At 49.2% G+C, this 22,827-nt stretch overlaps 2 protein-coding genes across 2 annotated transcripts in view; both read left to right on the top strand.

Annotated features, from left to right (window-relative positions):
* LOC119397581 (glutamate receptor ionotropic, kainate 3-like) overlaps nucleotides 1-22,827 on the top strand; it is a 251,719-nt gene that overhangs the window by 60,851 nt on the left and 168,041 nt on the right. The gene's annotated exons all lie outside the window — the stretch shown is intronic.
* Nucleotides 915-2,546, top strand: LOC125759031 (uncharacterized). The gene has a single exon (XM_049417127.1). It carries the CDS (start codon nucleotides 954-956, stop codon nucleotides 2,199-2,201), a length of 1,248 nt encoding a protein of 415 aa, XP_049273084.1. The 5' UTR covers nucleotides 915-953; the 3' UTR covers nucleotides 2,202-2,546.

Raw genomic sequence — 22,827 nt, 5'->3', positions numbered from 1 at the left:
AGCGCATACTTTCAACTGGACGTGTTTAATCCCGGCACAGATATCAGTCACACGGTTAGCGCTAATTCTTCGCCTGGATGAGGGCAGCGTGAATAACCATATCAGAAACACAACAAATGTTGCGGTGACGTCACGCTCCTGCTTTCGCCCACATTTCATCTGACGGCTCTCAGCGTTTTCGCTGCATGGGGCGTTGTCAAAGCAAGTACCGCGCATGAACATGAGCCAGTACTGGGTCACTGGGGCCGTCAAAATACCAGCTCAAGGCAAAACTGTTTTAAATCCTCGTGCCGTCTTCGTCTGCCGTCTCTTGACAACACCACCACGCACTTTCCCTGACAAAATCGACCACAAAGCAAGGTGAGGGGAAAAGCAGGCGCTTTCGCTTATTTCAAGCTTATTTCATCTTTTTTTATTTTTATGCAATCACCGCAAAAGTAAGCGTCACTGACAGACTCAGTTCGTAACTACCTGTCATTTGTACCTTGTTTTAATCCGTCGTCTTAAAACCCCGGCAGAGCGACGAATCCCAGAAGCGAAACTAGTGATCGTTTCCTGCAGTCTGACGGGGAAGGGAGTAGTTGGCGGTGGAGGGAGAGGAGGTGGCCAGATATGCGATAAGTAGTCTCAGCGCTTATCACGTTGGTTGGTTCCGCCACGTCACTGAACACCTGCAAGATATCACTGTCAACTACAAAGACAGCAGATTATAATCTCTAATCTGCCATTCTTAATAGCTTTTCATTATCACCTTCATAGCAAAATGGTGTCACTGCGCCAAAACCTATCTATTTCTTTGTTTCTCGTTCCTGAATGCGCTGCACTGCGCGAGCACTGCGTGTCACTTTCGTGTATCATTCAAAACGCCCTGCCTGTGGCGCGCCTGCATTTATCGCATTCATCGAAATAGCTTCGCGTCATCGAGAGTCACGTGACTACGCTGCTTTCGCGTAATGGATGCCAAAATATGCCTAATGCAGTTTACGAAGCGACGAAGCAACCACGCGGCCGCTAGAATGCAGTTACGAACAGTGCTCGCGATCGCCTTCTTTTCGCCTCTGGCCTCCGGCTTGTGCCAGCGCCCGAAAGGACTGCCCAACGCCGGCGAGTTCTACTCGTCTAGCGTATTCAGTAACGGGACGACGGTAGACTACGTGTGTGACCCCGGCTACGACCTCCTGGGGATTCCTCGAAGAACGTGCCAATCAAATGGCACTTGGCTGCCCGCGGCGATACCCTTCTGCGTCACCGACGTCGCCAAGGGCAAGCCCTTCCACTCTCCCACGTTGACTTCAAGCATCGCCGATACCAACGCAAATCTTCCCGTCGACGACATTGGAAAAACCAAGTGCTCCTTGTTCAAGCGCGGTAAGACCCATTTCTGGTACATCGACCTTACGGCATTGTACCAGGTACAAGTTCTACGTTTCGACTTCGGCAGACAAGCTAATGACACCAACGTGTTCGTCGTCGTGAGGGTCGGAGAGAGCGCCACGGAACCCGCAAAAAACCCAGTATGTTCCGAATATTCGGGAACTCTACCTTACGACAAGTCTCTGTACCTTCCGTGCGTGAGCACGCTTCGCGGAAGCTACGTCCTCGTCCACCTACAGTCTTCAACGCCCCTGGAGCTGTCCGTTTGCGGCTTTGAAGTCTTGTCCGACGTCGCGGTTCCCGTAGCCGAGAGGGTACAGCCGACCAGGTCTTCCGCTGATAACCGCAACGAAACTTCGGCCGATGATGGCTCCTTCGATAACTACCCGCTTTCCAAGAAGGTCGCGGTGTACATCGGCATTACTGCAGCCGTAGCCGGCGTGGGATCCTCGGCGCTGTGTTTGCTGGTTTTCCTAGCCCGCTGCTGCACCTGCCGTATGCAACAGTACGACGACGTGTTCCTGGAAGAAGACGCCACGACGACGTTTCCCTCGGCGCCTTCCCCAGAAACGGAGCACGGAGGCCGGCGGAGACACCGGACGACGTCTTCCACGCTGTCGGATGAGCCGACGTTAATGTCCGTGGTAGCTAGACGCTCAACAAGGTACCGCGCCACTAAGAGCGAAAAATGTACGAAAGAGGCCCAGCGCGACGAGACGCAACTGCAAGACGTTTCCGTGGCAAGCGCCGACTCGACACTGCCAGTGCCTGAACGGTCGCCTTTGACTCGCAAAGCCATCAATTACCACGAGTCTCGACTTTTGTGAAATCCGTGATGATAAACAAACAATCGCGGCGCTTACTTCATTCCGATGAACGCTGAGAATGTCGTGGAAGCACTCTGACGATTACTGCATGCATTTTTTTGTATCTTTTGTTTCTGCCGACGAGAGGATTTCGGTGTCTTCGCTTGCAAGAAACGCAATCTGATTCGCATGCGCTCGTGCACGAGTCTAATCGCTGCTGCCATTCCTCTTGAGATGTTACAATGCATTCGCATACCAGCTCTTTTCATGTGTAGCTGCACGAAAATGTAAATGAACCAACGTGCGAAAACAGCAGAATAAAAATGCTTAACAAAACACGTTGCGGGGCTAGTTGGTGATACATTCTTACTTGAAATATTGTAGCTCTACAGCTGACGAGGGCAAGACAAAGAAGTACATGACAGGACGGGCGCTGTCCTCGTTAAATGTAGCGCTACAAAATTTAGGTAAGAATAAAAATGCTGTAATCGCCTTTTATAACGCATGTTATCACACTAAACAGCGATTTTCACCACGGAATGGCTGACATTGGCCAGTGTCGCTGGTTTAGCCAGTACCCGCTTGCTTTTTTGCTTCTGAAGAACGACTTGCTTTGAGAATGCGCGTGAAGGAAATATGCGCGGTGTCAAACTCGAGTGGGCGCCAGAACTATCGCAACAGAACATTAACCAAGAACTGTTGAGTTTTGCTATCGTTAGATATTAAGGTTCAGTCATGTGGTGCGACCAGTGCGATGGAGCTACGGTTAACATTGCGTGAAGTTATCTAGCGACGTTGAATGTCATGCCCCAGTAGTTCATAAAGTTATGGCCAAGCTCTGAAAATAATTTAAGTGTCGTTGTTTGATGAGCAAGTTTCTATATCACGGCTGCATTGTACTTGTACGAAACGGGCATGTACAAGTGCCCCAAAAGTAAAACGGAGCACCCGAGCTGTGATCAAACGGGGCGCAAATGCATGCCAGCGAGCTCTATGATAAGATGCGCTGCAGATCGCGAGAGTGCGTCGGCATATCCGGCTGACCCATCTCGATATTCTTATGCTCGCCTTATCGCCCGCTTGAGCGAAGAGGTGACCCCTCGTCGTCACCTTTTACTCGAACCGTTAAGGAGCGTTCACACTTGACCTCGAAGGGGGCGAACGCGGCAAAACTCACGGGAAATTCACTCGCTTCGCCGCCTAAAAGGCTGGGAAACCAGTTTTGGCAAGTCAAACCTGAGCGATTATATTGTAGTATTATTAGTTGGAGACGTAGCGTCGAGGAAAAGGGGGACTGAACGGCATTACTCGAAAACACGACCGGTGTTAAGGTGTCCACAACAGCGAGAGATAGAAGGGGTTCGGTCTGCGTAGAAGTCCGAGGAATACGGACGGACCGATTTGAGATACCCGCTTCACCGCTGCGCGGCTGTTTCTTACGACGCGGTTCCTAAATTTCTCCAAGTAATCAAAGCACGTATAGACGCGAAGAAAGCGGCGACAGCCTGAACCACGACAGAGTTAGATATGAAAGGGTTGCCCGGGCGTGCAAATGACTAACGCAGTCGACAGCCGTTGACGCCGTTCATTACGCGTCGCGCCGGAGACACCGTGAACCGGGTGAGGGCGTGTAACTAGGAGAGTGGAAAGGGCACGCGTTGCAGGGAGAGGGAAGAGATATTTAGAGGAGGAGGAGAGCGACGGCGTGACGTATCGCGGAGGGCAAATAGAAATGCGAGCAAGGGAGGACGGGTATTAGGCAAAGAAGGAAAGTGGAGGGGGGGAGAGGTAACGCGCGAGGTATCGCACTTACTTGTCCGATTGTTCGCGCAGCTAACGAGCAATCGGGGGGGCGCCGCTTAATTGGTGTTTGATGTCGAGCCGAGCCCCGCAGAGACGTGCGTGCCATACGATGCGGCGCCACGCCCCTCCTCTCCACCCTCCCGCTTACTTCTTCTCGCTCCTGCGCGGCTGATGTTGCTGCTCGTTGAACATCGTTTCGCGTTTCCCTCTGAAGAGCGGGAAGCTCAGAGAACAGCGCCGAAGACCGCGCAGTCCTCTCAACCCTGAGTGCCTCCCTTCTGCTGCCCCTCCACCCAACAACTCATTACACGCTTCCGCTTCGATACAGTCGCAACCTAAACACTCGAACCTCTCTTGCCGCTGGAGTGCTTAAAGTTGTACTTAGGCTGGGGCTTCGATTCGTTTGATCTTTTCGTCGGCTGTTGCACGAATGTAATACGAAGAAAACGAGCGACGAAAATGAGTCCCCAAAGCTAGCGCAGCTAGTCAAACCAGGTTTACTTACATATCAAGTCATAATAAATAGCTGCGTACGAAATAAGTTCTCTATTATAGTTTTTTAACCGACTTGCTTTTGATTCACTCGTTCTAACGATGACGATGTATTCTCTACCGCAAATCTGTATTTTGTAGTACACACATTCTTAAATTGCTTCTAGCTTTGTTTAGACTGTTGAGCGATCGAGCGCTTCCCAGCAGCTAAAGACCGTTCTTTGCGCACACTATTGCTTATTTTTAGCATTCGGAGCTGCAAAACAACGCTAGATAACCGAAATTTACGCCATCACTTTCACAGAATGCGCAGAATGGAAACGATCGATTCGTAGAAACAAAACAAAAAGGTGTCATGAGCATGAAAAAGCAAAAAAGAAAATAAACCAAGAAAATAAAACGAGATGAATGTGATAACACACGTTGAAAAATGCTTTCTTTCCAAACACGTAAATAGTCCAGGAAGTTTACTTTACACCACTCCCTTTTCCGCCTTGCTCAGGACTACTCCAAGTAGAAAAAATAGGAGTTCGATTATGCTTTGTCGTGTCAGCTACGTTCCAAGGCAGAACTGTTTGCATCCTTCTTTTGTATGTTGTCTCATCTCTCGCGTTTAGCCGCGTCGCGACTGCATAAATCGAAGCCAGTGTGTCCCGTTGGCACTGAGCAAATATCGTCTATTCTTTATTACCGCCCTGTCACTGTTCCTACTTTTCATCTGTTTGTTTCTTTGTTTTTTTGTTTGTTCTACTTCGTATATCGTTCAACATAACAGCCACCGCGTCAGTAGGTCCTTGAGGCCGTCTCGGCAGACGGTGAGAGAGTCCGCGGAGGAAACGGCTCGATTCGTGTGCGAGCAGCCCAGGCTGTCGATGTTGACCCAACACGAACGCCAAAAGCCTCGCTATGCTGCCTCCCTCCTCCACCCGCCCCCATCTATCTGCAATGTTTGCTTTGCATTCTCGACGGGAGTTAAGCAGTCCCTGCCTTCAGTTCGTTTTGTGATGAGAGGGCACGTCTCCAAACGGCGACGTCGTCTGTCGTATGCGTGAGAAGCGCAGCGTCCTCCTATAAACCCTGGCTTCTCCTTATCGCCTGGAAAGCCCTCGCGTTGTTTTCTCGCTAGTCATAACATGCGCTCTACTCCCGACGGGACGCGCCACAGAATCTGAGTATACCCACAGAGAAGTCAAATAGCATTGGCTCGCTTTCATATATGAACGCGGAGCAGTGGAATTCCGCGCTGCTTAGCTCAGACGGCGACGACCAACTACAAGTCATCAGGCAAGCTGAATATACCGCTAGGACCCCAAGGACTCCCAACTTTGATCCAAGGGAGGGAAGATAAACTCCTCTGATACTAGCCGTTTTCAATAAAAGTTGGTTCTCTCTCCCTCTCTCAGTAGACTTGGATTGACCCGCTGTTTTGGCAGCGAAATCTATTCAAAACGCCAGCTCAGATCAATATGACATATGAGACGTGCTCGCGCGTAGGGGCGTGCGTTGCTCGCAAGCTGCGTCCGCGGACCTGTGTTTTCCGTAGGCGCGCCCGACGGAAGCTGCTTGGAACAACGCCAGAAGCGGTGGCGGCTCGCGCTGGTCCTAGTGTTGGAACTGCGATAGCTACGGAAGCAACTGATCGATTAAACGAACGAACTATAGGACGCAAAGTTGGGACCAGGGCTTTAGCAGCTATCTGGGTGACACTGATTCCGACCGCTGGTTCCATAATTCGATTTGTCTTTCTCCGCACTAGGGAACGGATCGGCCGCATCCCGAAAATCGGGGTCGGCAAATCTGGCGCGTGCTCTCTGCTGCCTGTAGTTTTCAAGTTATTACGAGCTGTTGGGCGTTCCATTTACGAACGCGTATTCGTTCGTTATCGGTGTATCGAACATTACCGCATGCTAATCTTGCTGTTCCCACCAAGTATAAAAAAAATTGGGGTGTGCGAATATTCGAAAGTTTCGAATATTCGTCGAATATTACTTTCGAAATATTCGTATTCGATTCGAAAATCTTGTATTCGAAAAGTTTCGAATATTCGATAACGACGAATATTCGAAAAATTTGAATATGCGATTCGATTATCATGCATAAAATAACTCGTCTTCCACATTTCTGCTGCGTTCGTATAGCTAAAACCGTTGCCGAGAGGAGCGACACACATCGTAAGTACACGGAGGCACGATATCTGCCTGCGACGAGCGCCCCAATACGTATGATTTATTGCAGGTGCATCTCCGACGTGCAGCGCTGTTGGCGATCATGTAACCATACATTTTCAATATTATGCGGCCGTAACGTGCCGCACTACCACTCGTTCACTATGCGGGACCACTTCTCAAGAAAGACAGTGACCCATCTGACTGGTGGCGGACTGTAGGCACCTTCAGATACCCCAGCCTGGCCCTGGCAAGGCTTTGCCCCATATAACTCCACTTCTGTTCCAAGCGAGCGTGCCTTTTCAGTGGCAGGGGGGGGGGTTGCCTCTCTTAGAAGGGAGCGCCTCCTGCCTGATCATGTGGAGCAACTCATATTTCTTCATGATAACATCTAGTCATTACTTTCATTGTGCCGTGATCTTTGCTTCTGTTGTGATGTGCATTGTGCTAGCCTGGACATTGTGTTCTGGAGATAGCATTGTATGTTGTGTTGCCAGTCAGGCTGTTACTGTTTTGTTCTTTTTTTTCAAATAGCTACATGTTAAATAAAATATTGTTACTGTGGAGGCATTTTTCCTTTGATATTCGATATTCGATTCGATATTCGAAGGGGGTATATATATTCGATTCAAATTCGAAAAATTTGATATTCGCACACCTCTAAAAAAACTTATTCTGCACTGCTGCACACCCTTCAACCCTCAATAACATGCACGACGTACATCCCACCTTAGCTGCTTTGACAACAGACGATTTTCGTAAATGTAGTTCCAGAACTTTGGGCCAAAAACTTTTGTGAATGGTTTGCTTGGGTGATTCGTTTAAGTGTTCTGTGCAGGCGGCGTCAATGTGGCAATCTGGGCCGGCATTTGCTGCACTCCTCTGTCTCCTACAATGTTTATGGAACCTCTCTCACAAAATGTGTACAAGTTTAGTGTCGCATGCGCATACGTCGATCAATGTGTCACGCGCTTCTGGTGGGCAGCTGGACTACTACCTTCGATTATACAAGATAGAGCGAAGAATATGTTGAATGCATGAGTGAATATTTGTCTGCAGATGTGCTCACACTGACTCATATTTATTTCACCCTTTCGCCACGTTTAGTGCAGCCGACCGGGTACAGCCATAGTTAACTTCGCTGCGGCTTCTTCTTATTTCTCGCTTTTTCCGGCGAGACTCGCGGCTTCACCAATAGCTATGCAGCTTCATATCTTCTATTTTGATTGCAATACCGCATATTTAAGATTTTTTGTTAAGTTGCCTTGAGTATCATCTGCTTACAAGTAATTTTTCTTCTCATACTGGTTAAGGAATGTCAACTGAGCAAATAACTTGTTCTTTTGTGTTTTCTTAGGCATGGGATATACAAGTTGACGGCTCATTATTCTTTAATTTAAACAATTCCCTGATTACATTTTTCATACAGTAACTTGTTAGAAGGAAGGAACAGGAGAGAAAGGAAATGTTGGGATGTTAACCACTCTAGAAGGACCGGTATGCTACCCTGCACTGGGAGAAGGGATGAGAGAGCTTTAAAGATTGAGAAAAAGAGAAAGAGAAGGAGAGCACGCATCAATAAAGTCACACACTCAACAGTCATGATAACGCCGTTAGTCTATAACCGCCGGTGCAAGTCTGATGCTTTCAAGAAGTTGAGCACTGCCTTCGTCGCCTTCACCCGTGATGACTGACCTTTCAGGACGGCATTCTAGAACGGTTTCTGCCGTCATCGGTCTGGGATCTATGCGAGCAAGAGCGACTGCGAGTGATTTTCTCTGCAAATTGTAGCGAGGACAGTCGCAGATGATGTGTGTAGTGTCTCCTCGCTACCACAGTTGTCACAAAACGGGTTGTCAGCTATTTCGATTCGAAATAACAATGAATTCGTGAATCTACTCTAAACCATAAACGCCAGTACGGCCTGCCTTGTGCTGCCCAAATGTTTAAACTAGGTGTTTATTACAAATCAGTGCCCCAGACGGAGAGTTGTTTCGGAACCTTTCGCTTTAAGGTGTTCGAAAGATTACGCAGGTACAAAGTGGGTAACGCCGAGCTGCTAAGACACTCAGCTCTTAAGTATTACATTGGCTCAGGCGAACTCGCAAGTGCAGCTTGATATCACTTATAAAATAAGCAGTTCGTTGGAACATAAGCGCAGTGCCCGAAAAACATCAGTAAAAAAAGTGGTTATCAGTCTAGATGCAAAGGTTCTGAGGAGTTACTGCGGTTCGTGTAAACAACACACGCCAAACGAAGCAGAAAGTCAACACGCAAGAAAAACACGGCACCCTCTGGAGTACACCTTTATAGCAAGAGTACGGTCACCCTATCGTTCAAGTCCGTACCGACAGGCTCACGTTTTGATGAACAAGAAAATGTTTGTTTCACTATGAACCGTCTCATCCGTCGTGGTCTAGAGACGTCATGTTTTTGTTGTTTTCATGTTCTCCCTCATTTATCTCTTTATTTTTATCTTCTCTCTAGCTGTTTTATCTCTACGCTTGATTGACTTTTTGGGGGGGGGGGGGGGGGATGGCGTGAACCACACAAACGGAATCAATTATGAGATGCAATATGCAAACCAGCAGTCAAAATAAGGCTAGTCTCTGGACTATAAAGATGTGCGCACAGTATTTGTCAGTGGCTTGGAAAAGGTAATGCGTACATTTATTAAAGGCAGATTGCTTCGGGGTTCTCATTCACAATCACAATCACAGCCTCCACGTTCTACAATAACATCCATATCAGAAGTGCGCTGCATAGCCAAGAAATATGCTTTGGTTGGACAACGCAGCTCCCAGAACTATACTCTGCCGCACCTCTAACTCTGTGCTGCATCAAAAAAGAACATGTCACCCTGCCTGATAACGCATTCAGCTACATGCTGCTCATTTCTTGCACGACGTCCAGGACAAAAGCCATCAATATACCCATAAGAAACAGTTATCATTAACCAATTTTACTTGCGCACACTTTTCCATATGTTCACACCTTTGTTCCTGCCCAGACCTAGCAAGTGACTCAAGCTGTGTTCTTTCTTCCTTACGGTGCCCACTTGCCCTTAAGGTGTAACGCTTGGTTCGTATGTACATATGATGTGCGTGCTGCGAGGTCCGTGTTGTGTACAAATCGAGGCAACGCTTTGTGGCATCTATTGTCGAGTATCGAATAGTCATAGCTTCTCGTAGCACTGTAGCGGAGGCCTGCTTGCAGCAGGTGATGTGAGCCTATAAGACTCCGTACGGAATTCGGCAGACTGCCTTAATCCTTTGACTTCCATAAGGACTCCTCCGAGGTGGCACTACCATTCTGCGGAACATATGATTGGGCTTCCAGTTTACTCATGCGTATGCGTTCCGCATAGGGTTGGACGACGCCGCCGCCTGTGAACACTGGGGCTATGAAGAAACGATTCGACATGTTCTGTGGCACTGCCCACAGTACAGCACACATCGACAATCTCTTTGTAATGCTCTCAACACGTTAGACGACCAACCTCCGTGAGAGGAAAGAATACTATGCTAACGTCCACACTTAACGTCGCAGAAGAAGGCCGTACGAGCAGTACTAGGCTTGCTGCGATCTACTGGCCTGTCTGAGCGACTCTAATTGGAACCCTCTCGTCTGTGTGTGTGCGCGTGTGTGCGAGAGTGTGTGTGTCCGCGCGGGCGCGCGTGAGCTTCTTCTTATTTATTTTGTCTCCCCCTGTCTGCTTTCTATCTAATCTCCTATTTCTCCATCCCAGCGCAGGGTAGCCTACCAGATAGTAACGTCTGGTTAACCTCTCGCCTTCCTCTTCTCCTTCTCTCTCTCCCGACAACATTGCTTCTACCTCGCGCAGAGCTGCGGGTGGCTGGCTCGTTCTGTAACCGCACACTGGGCGCCATACGAAACTTCTGTCAGCGCATAATGCGAGCAAGCAAATCGCTTATGCATGGCAGGCTCGCGATGACATTTCTTTCCAAACTGGCAACAAGAGCAGCGACGCTGGTCGCCTTGTCTATACGAGCGCTCCAGATTTGCGCGATGGGGAAAACGATATACCCCAGCGAGGGGGCGAGCAGCCATGCGGCGCCTATTAGGATGGATCACGAATGTCTCCGAGATTTACGGTGTTATCGCCGCGTAATCCTATTTCGTCCTCGCCCGGCTGCTCACTCTTATCTGGTACACCTTCTTCTGGTACGCCTTCGGAAAATCGCTCTGCATTATTGATCATGTGTGCACGTGTGGGCGGCGATCGCGTTTTGCGATGATGAAGCTTCCAATACCGGGGAAGCAAGCTTGTCGCATCGCGGGACTTTGCTCAACCTGCCCTGCTTGGACGGCTTCTCAATCCTGAGTACTCGTCGGGATTTCATTTTTTTTTTGCAGAATATTTCTTTGAGAGGTTGTTTCGAGGCTGTTTTCCTCGCAGACCACCACTCTACGAGCTCGTCACCATATTTAGGAACCAGATAGATAGATAGATAGATAGATAGATAGATAGATAGATAGATAGATAGATAGATAGATAGATAGATAGATAGATAGATAGATAGATAGATAGATAGATAGATAGATAGATAGATAGATAGATAGATAGATAGATAGATAGATAGATAGATAGATAGATAGATAGATAGATAGATAGATAGATAGATAGATAGATAGATAGATAGATAGATAGATAGATAGATAGATAGATAGATAGATAGATAGATAGATAGATAGATAGATAGATAGATAGATAGATAGATAGATAGATAGATAGATAGATAGATAGATAGATAGATAGATAGATCCGAGGATTAGCCTGGGCAATCAAAGGCATCCTATAGATTGATCCTTTTACATAAAGCAGCTTTAGTTTATTACATTTTTAATTTGCCGACCTTTTTAGATTCGTAATACGTTCTCCATCAGCTGAAATCTAACCTCGATCTCAGCATCCAAAAGCGAGATCCACCAAGGAGTCACAGCAGCGGTCACCAGTAGTTATTATTATTGTTATCATTATCAACGATGCATTGTATGACACGACATTGCTGAAAAAAGGGTCTGCCGCCGTTTTGATTATTCCGTTTCGGTAAAAGGCCGAAGGTTAACTTCAGGCGACGAATTCTTCAGGGCGGACGCTTTATGCACTATATTAGTCATACATCACACCACAGAATAAATGTTTTCTAATATACTAACATCATTCAGCACTGCAAAGTGTACGAATCTGGGAGTGATGCGAAGCAGCTGTAACAGCAAGCGTGTCACTATAATTATGTGCATTACAACATCGTATCCCTGCACTCATCCTTGGTGGTCCTTTAAAGCGTGCTTTTCTGTAGGGTAGAATGTATAGTAACATAGCCCATTTCTGCCTTGGGGATTGTAAGTAGTACGGAGCAAGAATACCTTAATTTTCAGGCACAGTAAATAAACCGTTATTCCATACGAGCACATCTTTAATTAAGACTTTCACGGTGCATCAAAGTTAAATTTATACGTTATCGCAGGCCGATGATACTGTACACTCTGCGAGCATGTAACGTTACGTACACGCGCGCGTTTGTAACGGCGGTTAACAAAAGGCTTCCAGCTCTATAAGAAAAATTTCAGTCGCTTTTTAAAACAAGAAATCAGGCTTTCTGGCACGTGTATATATTAAAGCTAGTATATTTGTCGCACGTTGACAAGTAAAACAAATTTAGTCAAATGTTTGCCTGTAAAGCTTGTTTCTTTCACTGCGCATGTGTGCTAGGGTAAAGAAAACTTGCTCGACCAGGGTAAGCAGGCGAATGCATTAATAGCCACCTGAAGCAAACAATGAGAGGGCAGCTACGGACTAGTGGCGTGAAGACTGTGGGAACAGCGAGGCTGTGGCCTTCCCCTCCGCCATTTCCTCCTCCTCCTCACTCTCACTTCTCTTTCCCACTGCAGTATACATGGCTATGCTACGCTTTACCCTTTCCCTCTTTCTTTCCTTCCTCCTCACCCTCATTTCCATTCCCCACCTCCTTGCTATACTATAATATGCATGGCTATGGTATGTTGTCTTTCTCTCTCTTTCTCTTTTTTCAATCTATCTCTTTCTCTATCTTTGTTTCTGTTTCTTTCTATCTGCTCATTTCTCTCTGTCTGTTTCTCTTTCTTTCTCTCCTTCTTTCTCGTTCTCTCGTCCACAGCAACAATGCTTGTTCTGCTAGCGTGCCTGGATAGCCGAGTGGTTACGACGCTTGACTCCAACCCGTGGGTTCCCGGGTTCAAAACTTGCCTCGCCAAGATATTTTGTTCTGTTTTATCTATTCTTCTCCTCCTCCTCTCCACTTTTCTTCTTCTGTCCTCCTCGTTTCCTTCCTCCTACGCGTTGCTAGGCGACGTATGGTGACGTCATTGCTCGGCGAGGTTATTCTTCGAACATCTAACAGCCCATCCTCCGGCTTAAACAACTTCGCTGTGTTGAAGCACTGGACATCAGGGGGGAGACGCCAGGAGCGCCGAGTAGTGCGGACGCGCAAGAATCGGCTCCTGTTCCTTCAATGGTTTTGGTGGAATTTTCTGGCAAAATCCTGGACAGTTGTTCAACATTCGACGCAGTTTGTCGCAAGGAACCAGCCGATACTGGACTTTGGTCGGTAGGTGAACTTTTCGACAATTTGTGCGACTTTGAACTCCCAACTGCGTTGTTCGTCGGCTCACTCTAGCGAGCGACGCTGAACGTCGACGCGGCGGCCGTGGTAGGCGCAGGCCTACTCGGCTTGGTGGGGCGAAATGCCCGAAGTTGAAATGGTGGAAGGGGTTGAGATCGACCTTGAAGAAGCAAATTGCCCCGGCTGGACGACGGCAGTGGGCAGAAACAAGAAGGCACAACCGAAGACTCCGAAGTCGACGGTCAGCACGGAGAATCACACTGGCTGGAACGGCGGTCGCCGCACGGCCGCCGCACAGAGCGCGATGAAGCAGCTTGTGAAAGCCTCAAGACTTCCGAAAATGCCTCGGGACCATATACGCATCATCGTCAGACCAAGAGGAGGCCTCGACGTCAAAAAAGTCTGTACGATCCGACTGGCCCAGGCTATGGCCATGGCAGCGGCCTTAGCCCCGGATGAAGTGGGTGAAGACATCGTCTGCCCCAATGCCGCTCAAAACATACTCGTCGTTTCTACGCCGATGAGAAAGAATGCGTGTGCCTACGCGGCCGTTCAGCAGATACACCTGAAGGAAGGCGTGTACGACGTGGCAGCTTACTTGGCCGCCTCGGACAACACATGCAAGGGAGTCGTTCGCGGAGTCGACGCTGACTTCAGCGATGCCCAGCTGCGGACAATGATTGTTAACCGACGCAACCCGACGGCGCTCGAGGTGAGGCGCATCAAGACTACTACGACTGTGGTGGTGCTCTTCGAAGGTATGAAAGTGCCGAACCACGTCATGTGTGGCTCAGGCATGCTGCCCTGCACACTATACAGAAGACAAGTAGGTGTGTGTTACAGCTGTGGAGATTTGGGACATCGCGCCGATGTGTGCCCGAACCCAAGCAAGAAAAAGTGCAGGGGATGCGGTCTAGCCTCCCCTGCCAGCGATCATCAGTGCACGCCAGAGTGTACCATTTGCGGCGGTCCTCACCTCACCGCCGACCGCAAGTGCAAGCAGCGATTTCAGCTGCCCTACATAGTACGGCAAAGGAGACGCCGGCGTAGGCGCGCCAAGAAGTCACAGGCGTCTCAGGGAGAACATTCACGTGACTCCAGTGTGTCAAGTGCGACTGGCCGCGCGCGTTCGCAGTCGCCATCGGCTCGTCAACGCAGCCTCTCTAGAGGACGCCCCCGGACTCGCTCTAAGGGACGCTCCCACTCCAGAGGACCTTCACGATCCAAGGGGCGCTCCCAATCCCGGGCGCGCACCCAGGAAGGACCTACGTGGGCCGACCGAGCCAAGCAGAATACGGACAAGGGGCCAAAAAAGGTAACGCATGTAACATTGTCAGAGCATAAGGAAGACGCTAGAGTAACACAGCTTTTACAAGAAAACGCTAGCCTCCGGGCAGAAATCGAAAAGATGAAGGCTGATTTCGAGGCTTTTCGGAAAGCCAATCTTCAGCCAAGGCAACAGCCCTCTTCGGGTGAGGAAGAACCGCAGGCGCGTCCGGCTAAACGCAGGGCCACCACCTCGCAGGAGGCAGCCGAGGAGACTGCCACGGGGGAGGCAGCAGTGCAACGCTCGCTGGAACGTATACAAAAGTCCCTTAATGAATTGATCAAGAGCAATCAAACTCTTCTTTTTAGAGTCCAAGTTTTAGAAAACGAGCGGACTAAGTGTGCCGAACCAGTTAATATGGACGTCACGCCCGCGTCAACTAGCGAAGCTTCAGGCAGCGTCCTAGGGGCCTTGCCAACTCAAAGCATTCACAATGGCGGGTCACACTAAAGAACTGATCATATGGCAGTGGAACTGCGCCAGCTTTCAGAGACGAAAGGCCCCACTGCAACAGTTTATCGCGACACAGGCGAACAAACCACACGTTATCTTATTACAGGAAACCAGATCTGAAATTTTGTCCTTTCCAGGTTACCGAGCTATCTCGGCAAACGGCGATGGCAGACTCGGTCTTGCGGTTCTAGTTGTAAAAAAATGCTCTTTTCAGGAGCACAAATTGCAATTGGGCAACACGAGAGCTGAGGTAATGCTTATCGAAATCATTCCCAACAACTGGCTTAAGAACAGCGTTTTCATTCTTAATATTTATAGTTCTCCGAGAGACCGTCACCAGGCATTCTTGTCGATTTTAGCCAAGGCGGCGGCCAAAGCGAAGGATGCTCCACTCGTGGTAGCTGGCGACTTTAACGCGCCGCATCCGGCGTGGGGTTGTGTTACACACTCCCCTAAAGGAATAAATCTACTTCAAGCGGTTACAAACTGCTCTCTAGAGCTCGTTACGGACCCACAGTTTCCCACGCGCATCGGTACTTCAGTGTCGCGCGACACCACACCGGACCTGGCCTTCGTTAAGAACACCACCGGAGTTAGTTGGCACAATAGGCAAGAAAATCTGGGCAGTGACCACTTTATTGTAGAAATTTCTATGCATGTTAAGGCAGCTCCCCTTAGGGCATTCAGTGTAGTTGACTGGGATGCCTTCCGTAAACGCCGGGGAGAGGACTTGGAGGAGTACGAGTCCTTCGAGGACCTTTTAAAGAAACTGAAAGAGGATGTTCAGGCTGTTACTAAAATAGTCGAAACGGACCTCAAAGTCAATAGGATGGATGCGCACCTGGCGCACCTAGTAGAAGCCAAAAACTCCTTACTCGCCAGATGGCAAACGCAGAGGCTCAATCGGAGGCTGCGTAAGAAAGTAGCGCAATTAAATCGTGAAATCGAAGCGTATTGCCAAGAATTGAGCAGGCAGCAATGGAACGAGGTTTGCTCGGCTGTAGACGGACAGATGCGCGCGGGAGGCAAGTGGAACCTCCTGAAGCAACTGTTAGACGACTCACAATCAAAAAGCAATCAGTGCCTAGCGATTGATCGTTTAATACACGACCTTAAGCAGGAGGGCTTATCAGACGTAGACATACTTCAGAGCCTAGCTGACAGGTATCTCCCCATAGGCCCTTCGGGGCACGAGGACTACCCAGAGTACAGAGGTGACCCTACGGAGGAGCTCGACGCCCCAGTCACTAAAGCGGAAGTGGTAAAAGCTCTACAGGAGCTAAACGGGCGCTCGGCGCCCGGGCCGGATGGCATCTCCAACAGACTACTGCGCAACCTCGATGATAAATCAATCGAGAAGCTTACTGAGGAGATCAACGGTGCGTGGGAGACTGGTCGGGTCCCAGAGACCTGGAAAACAGCCTCTGTAGTGTTTATCCCGAAAGCAGGTAAATCAGTCACGCCCGAGAACCTCAGACCAATCTCGCTCACGTCCTGCGTGGGCAAGGTGGCTGAGCACGTACTCCACGACAGAGTAACGCGATACATCGAGGAGCGGGAACTGCTCCCGTATAACATGGTCGGCTTCAGGCCCTCTCTATCGACGCAGGACATCATGCTGCTTATCAAAAGGCAGATAATCGACGTGAGCACCAGGGATGTCAGAGGTATTTTGGCGTTAGATCTCGCCAAAGCCTTCGACAACGTCGCACACAGATTCATTCTGGAATCCATCTCGAATCTAAACTTAGGAAAACGCTTCCACGCGTACGTAAGCTCCTTCTTAAGGGACCGTAAGGCCACCATTAAGATCGGCCAACTAAGATCCCAAGAATTCAAGTTAGGGGCTAAGGGCACTCCACAGGGCGCAGTGATCTCACCGCTGCTTTTCAACATAGCGATGAGAGGTCTCTCAGTAAGACTCGCGAGAGTCGAGGGCACGAACCATGCGCTCTACGCGGATGACATCACCGTTTGGTGCGGTGGGGGGTCCGACGGAGCCGTGGAGAGTGCCCTTCAGGAAGCTCTGGATGTCACCGAAGAGTACTTACAGGGAACGGGACTTTGTTTGTCACCGTCCAAATCAGAACTCCTGCTTTATAGACCAAATCGAAGGGGCATGAGACACTCTACCCCTCTCGACGAGATTCCCATTAACCTATATGCCAAATCTGGTCAGATGATCCGCAGGGTAGACTCCGTAAGGATTCTAGGTCTAATAATTCATGCAAAAGGAAGCAACCTTCAAACTGTTGCCCGTCTCAAGGCAAAGACGGAGAGCATGCTCAGATTAATCACAAGAGTATCGAACCGCAGAGGTGGCCTCAGTGAGAGCAACCTCCTGAGACTGTACCATGCATTCCTGATGAGTCACATAAATTATGTCGCATCAGCGCTCAACTGGTCCCGCTCGGAGGAGGCAAAAATTGATGTGCTGATCAGGAAAAGCGTCAAATGCATACTGGGAATTCCGATCAGCACTAGCACAGAAAGGCTTCTCGAACTAGGTGTGCACAACACCCTCACGGAGGTAATTGAAGCACAAAAAACGGCTCAAACCGTCCGCCTCTCGTCTACGAAGGCAGGCAGACGCATATTGAAGTCTGCCGGTCTGGCCCCCTTGGCCATCGACGAGAATGCCACCATGCTCTCTCACACCGTTAGAGAGACCTTTCAGGTTCTCCCTTTCCCTAGGAATGTACACCCCCAATATAACGTGGCCAGGCGCAAGGCCCGAGCCCGCTCTCTCATCAATTTTACGCATCAAAGCTTTCAACTAGTTTCTTACGTCGATGCTGCCCAGTACGGGTGCACAGATTCATTTGTAGCTGCTGTAGCAGACCCTGATGGGAGAATTATTAATGCAGCTTCGGTAAGACACATCACGGTGTCTGCGGCCGAACAGGTTGCCATCGCGCTCGCCATGACCGACCCCTCGCGGCCTTACATCTATACCGACTCGAGATCAGCCATACTAGCCTTTCGATCTGGTTTACTTTCGAAAGAGGCGGCGGCCATAATCAGACACAGGCCACCTGATGCTTCGCATACTATCGCATGGTTCCCGGCGCACATGGGAAACAATGTACATCCCAGCAAACCCAACCCGAATGAACTAGTTCATGACCAAGCGCGAGGTCTCACATTCCGCGATGGTCCCGATGCGCTAGACAGTACGGGTTGTGAGCACGACTCCGACCCATTGCTTTCTTTTCACGAAATCGTTAAGCACTATCAGCTTGGGCGCAGGAAATTCCCCCTCCCACACCCCACGCTCACTAGACCCCAGTCTTCTACGCTCAGAATGTTACAGACGGGATCATTCCCGTCGAGAGGTCGATTTAGCCACTTTGCTCCAGACATCGACCCACACTGCCCTGAGTGCAATGCAGAGTATTGCTCGCTAGCACACATGCTCTGGCAATGTTCTGCGTTACGAAATGCGCCTTTTAATAAACAAGAGGACTGGGAGGAAGCCCTCAAAAGCGGCGATCCCCAGGAACAACTAAGGGCTGTCCAAAGGGCCCGCGAACGGGCGGAGGACCATGGTCTTCCGGTCCCAACGTGGGCGCGGCCCGCAACTACGAGTTTGTAGTTCCTTTGGACCTTAATAAAGTTTGTTGACTGACTGACTGGACATCACCATGTCCAGTGCTTCAAACTAAGTTACTAAGTTATTACGATCATTGTCTACAATATGTACTATTCCCCCCCCCCCACCCTCCGCATTCATTAATTTGCTGACCTTAGCCACACCCCACCTGCCTACGTTCAGCAGCAAGAACATGTTCGCAGATCTCTGCTGTCGTAAGATGGACACCCAGCGAGCTCTTAAAAGCGATTTGTGTCAAGTCATGCATTTCAGGGATCAGAACGCCACGTAAAAGCACGTAAAAGCAAACAGCGCTCACCCTTTGCAAACTTTCTGGCGGCTTGAGAAATTAACGCCCTCGCGAAAATTTCCTTGTCAGTGATGTTGCTTACCCCCGGAACACGCGCAGGTTGAACTGCGGTTCTTGTATTTCTCCGGACGCGGTGCTCTCGAATTGTCAAAAGCCGTGACACAGACACACACGGGAACATGCGGATAAGTCAACGTTACGATGAGATATTGAGGTTTGTACCATTTCTTTTTTAGTATAGCAACGACAGCCGTAGCAGCATCAGTCATCGCGGTCTCGCCTTTCATGCTTTCCTCTTTAGCCGACAAATGGAACTTGCAGCCCGGAGTATTCTTTCGTAGAATCCGTCAGCCATTAGCTCTCCGCGCATGCGTGCGCCGCACCGAGTTCTCAACCCTGCGGCAATTCCCCCGAGGTTCCGTCCGTCAGACCGTGTGTGCGCGTGTCTTTCGCGCGTTTGTGCCTTTGTGCGTGCGTGTGTGCGGGCGTGCTCGCTGGAAAAAAAAAAGAGAGAGCTTCGCTGGCTTCGCGGCTTACGAAATGCGACGGTGTCGTCTTGTCTCTCGTCCGTGGGGCTCTTACTTTTTCTGCCCCCTCGGCCTCACTCTTAACGACGAATTAAAGGAATGGCGAGAGGAAAAAAAATGACACAGATAACGCACCTTCAAGCGGATGTAAGAGATAAACGTCAACGCCGCTCTCCAGTAGAGGTCTCCCCGCGCGCTCTTACAAAAAAAAGGTACGGCTTTCTTTGGAAACCTGCTCGGCGTTTCGTTTGTTCGTAGGACACGTCTCCAAATCTTTGAGGCGTTCCGCTGCCACTTTTCGACTCCTTTCTTTTCTCGCCTTCTTCTTTTCGTCATCCGCCTCGTCTCTCTCTGTCTGACGTTGGTGCATTCGCGCCTCCTGGGATTTCCGTATCCCTCTAGAAACATCCTTAGCGCTGGCGACGCAGAAAAAACAAGGAACCAGGTTTATACCAACCTCTCATATACGTGTCCTTCTGATGTGTTTCGAATGTTGGCGTTCCGCTACGTTGCCTCTGTTTTCATTTTATTGCGTTTCGCGAGTGAACGTCGTTTATCATCGAAGCTCAAGGAGGATGGATGTTTTTGGCCCCGAACTTTCACTAACGCGCAGGAAACCAAGACAGGGCCATGAAGCGGAACGTGTATAAAGTGAAAAAAAAAAAAAGTGAATGACGGATTGTCGAGATAGGGGCAACCTGCGTAAAAAGGCTAAAGTAACGAGTTGGGGTGGCGAAGAATCCGCGGTCGTTGCTGCATTTGAAGTTACAACGGCGTATGCGAAGAACGGGTAACTGTCAACAACTCGGCAAGATGGATTCAACGCCACATATTTTTGGCATTACTGCGCTATAAGAATAAAGTGTCGAAAAAGGGGATGACGTGTGGAATACGCAAAGCAATGCGTAATGAAAATAAAATGGGGGTGAAACTATGTAGAGTTTGATGTATTGCATCCAGGAAGCAAACTTGAGTAAGAAAGTCAAAAGGAAACAAAGAATGAAATTGGTATTGAGGCCACACAGACGAATAGGCTGACAGAATCAAGTAACAAACAAAAATATGTGTGCAGTAAAGAAACATGTGGCAACGTCGGAAACGAAGAGCAAAAGCGAACGCCGCAGGAATTTTGGGAGGAAAATATAACGAAGCTTAAGAAATCCGTAATCCTTTGCTAGAGATGTATGTGCTTGAGGAGAGAGGGTAAGCAGATGTGCGTGAGTGCGTTATATGTGCGGGGCGGGGGCCTGGGAAGGGAGGGGGGGGGGTTGTTTGGGGTTGGCGTGTAAAGTGCGTCGACTGGGTCTGCAGTGTTTGCGTGCTGCGCGCAACTTTGGATCGATATTAGCGCTCGCGATTTTCGCCGCGGTCGACTCGCATTCCGAGCACGTCTCACCCTCTCGGCTGCGGTTTCCTTTCTCTTCGCGCCCCTTTTCAGAGGCCGCGCTGAAAATTGAATAAGCAAAGCCGCGCCTCATATACGCCAGGGGAGCGGCCGGGGTAAGAGCACAAAACGTCCTCAGCGTTCTTCACGCCGCAGCGCAGACGTATGCCAGAAAATCGCGCGGCCGCTCGCGTGCACCCAGAGCTGGCTGCCGGCCGGCCCACCCGCATGGTCTGGATCGATAGGACAACCGCTGTGCCTTCGTGGTGATGATGCGTGGCTTTAGTGCGGCGCACAGTGCGTCAAAACTTGGCCGTCTGCGTTGAATTGGTGCGTTTGTGCGTCGGGCCACGGCGGTACGTGCTAGGGGGGCTCCTCGAAGACTGAGAACGAAAATAAAGAAACAGGGACCGTAAAAATTGAGGGTTTGTGAAGTGCTAAGATCGAGGAGAGTTTGGAGATGATTCGGCGCCACTCAAAGAATCATCGCCCGATTCATTCTTATTCACGGTGTGCCAGCTGCGTTTGCAGTCCTTTGGTGCACTTTTTTTTTATGCGAGCAGAGGCAGACTGGGTAGGCGTGGCGCGGCCTAACACGTCACATCTGTGTGCGCGCCTCGTCGAATATATATTGAGATTTTCCGAGTACTGTGACTGAACGAGCGCGACAGGAGGCGCGTTTGGTGTATTCGGCTGGTATTGGTTTTAACGTACTCTCCCGAAGCGTATCCCTTTATTTATTTATTTTTTTTTTTTGCATGTTTGAATCGAAGACATGCTTTGGTTGGTCGAGTATGAGTCGTGGCTTAGACGAGCTCTTGGCTCGTCTGGTAAAGATTTCTCTTACTACGTGATGATGTAACGAAGTTAGGCGTCAGTCGTGCTATGGCAAAATGTACACTAGTACGAAATTTTCTGTTCTATGTGCAGAAATTTTTTGCACTTTCAGTGACGTCGCTGCCGCCGAGACAAACTCGCGTTGTTATATTCCAGACGTTCTTGTGTGCGGAACTTCCTGTGGCTTGTTTTATTTCCACCAATGATTTCACCTTCGAGGTCATGAAAAAATTCCACCCGCCGCGTAGTTTAGTGGTTGTGGTGCTTCACTGCTGGGCCGATTGAATCCCGGCCACGGCGGCCGCATTTCGATGGAGGCAAAATGCTAGAGGCCCGTGTACTTATGTTTAAGTGCACGTTTAAAGAAACTTCCAGAGCCCTCCACTACCGCGTCTCTCACAATCGTGTCGTGGTTTTGAGGCATAGAACCGCAACAAGGATTATTATTATTATTGCTGGAGAAATTTCTCTGACCAACTGCACGGATCGTAAAGTGCACTTGGCGTGCATTCCCCGCAGCTTGTCTTGCAATATATGTAGACGGGCGCTATATACATGCAAATGACACCTGATTAGGATTTTACAGAGCTGTTCTCCCCCCTTTTTAAACCGTCTAACTGTCAGCAAGCACATCTTCACGTTATTAGCGCTAAGTTTCTGGGTGCAAGCAGCTCTCATGCTGCAAGCTCCATGTCGGAGACTACCCTGTCAAAATATGTCCAGCGCTGTTTTCTCACCCCGGAAAACGTGCCTAGCATAGGCTGCAATATCCAGCGGCGTCAGGTAATGTAGCAGCAAATATGAGCCATTAATGAGTTGTAATTAACGTCTAACTGAATATAAGATGACACAAACTGTACTAAAACATGGTTAACTCCTGCAGCGTCTTTCACTAAACAAGAACAAAACCTAACGTTGATACTGTAATTAACGTCTAACTGAATATAAGATGACACAAGCTGTACTAAAACATGGTTAACTCCTGCAGCGTCTTTCGCTAAACAAGAACAAAACCTAACGTTGATACTCCTCGCCCCCCCCCCCCCTCTCCCCACTTTTGTTATTAGCAGTCGCTGTTGACTACGGCTTGCATCACTCTCAGCATCGCGCGAATAGCGGTAAATTTACGTC

The sequence above is a fragment of the Rhipicephalus sanguineus genome, chromosome 6 (genome assembly GCF_013339695.2).
Source record: "Rhipicephalus sanguineus isolate Rsan-2018 chromosome 6, BIME_Rsan_1.4, whole genome shotgun sequence".
NCBI classification, from domain to species: domain Eukaryota; kingdom Metazoa; phylum Arthropoda; class Arachnida; order Ixodida; family Ixodidae; genus Rhipicephalus; species Rhipicephalus sanguineus.
Note: the sequence above shows the minus strand (reverse complement) of the source record. Positions and strands in the feature narration are given on the sequence as shown.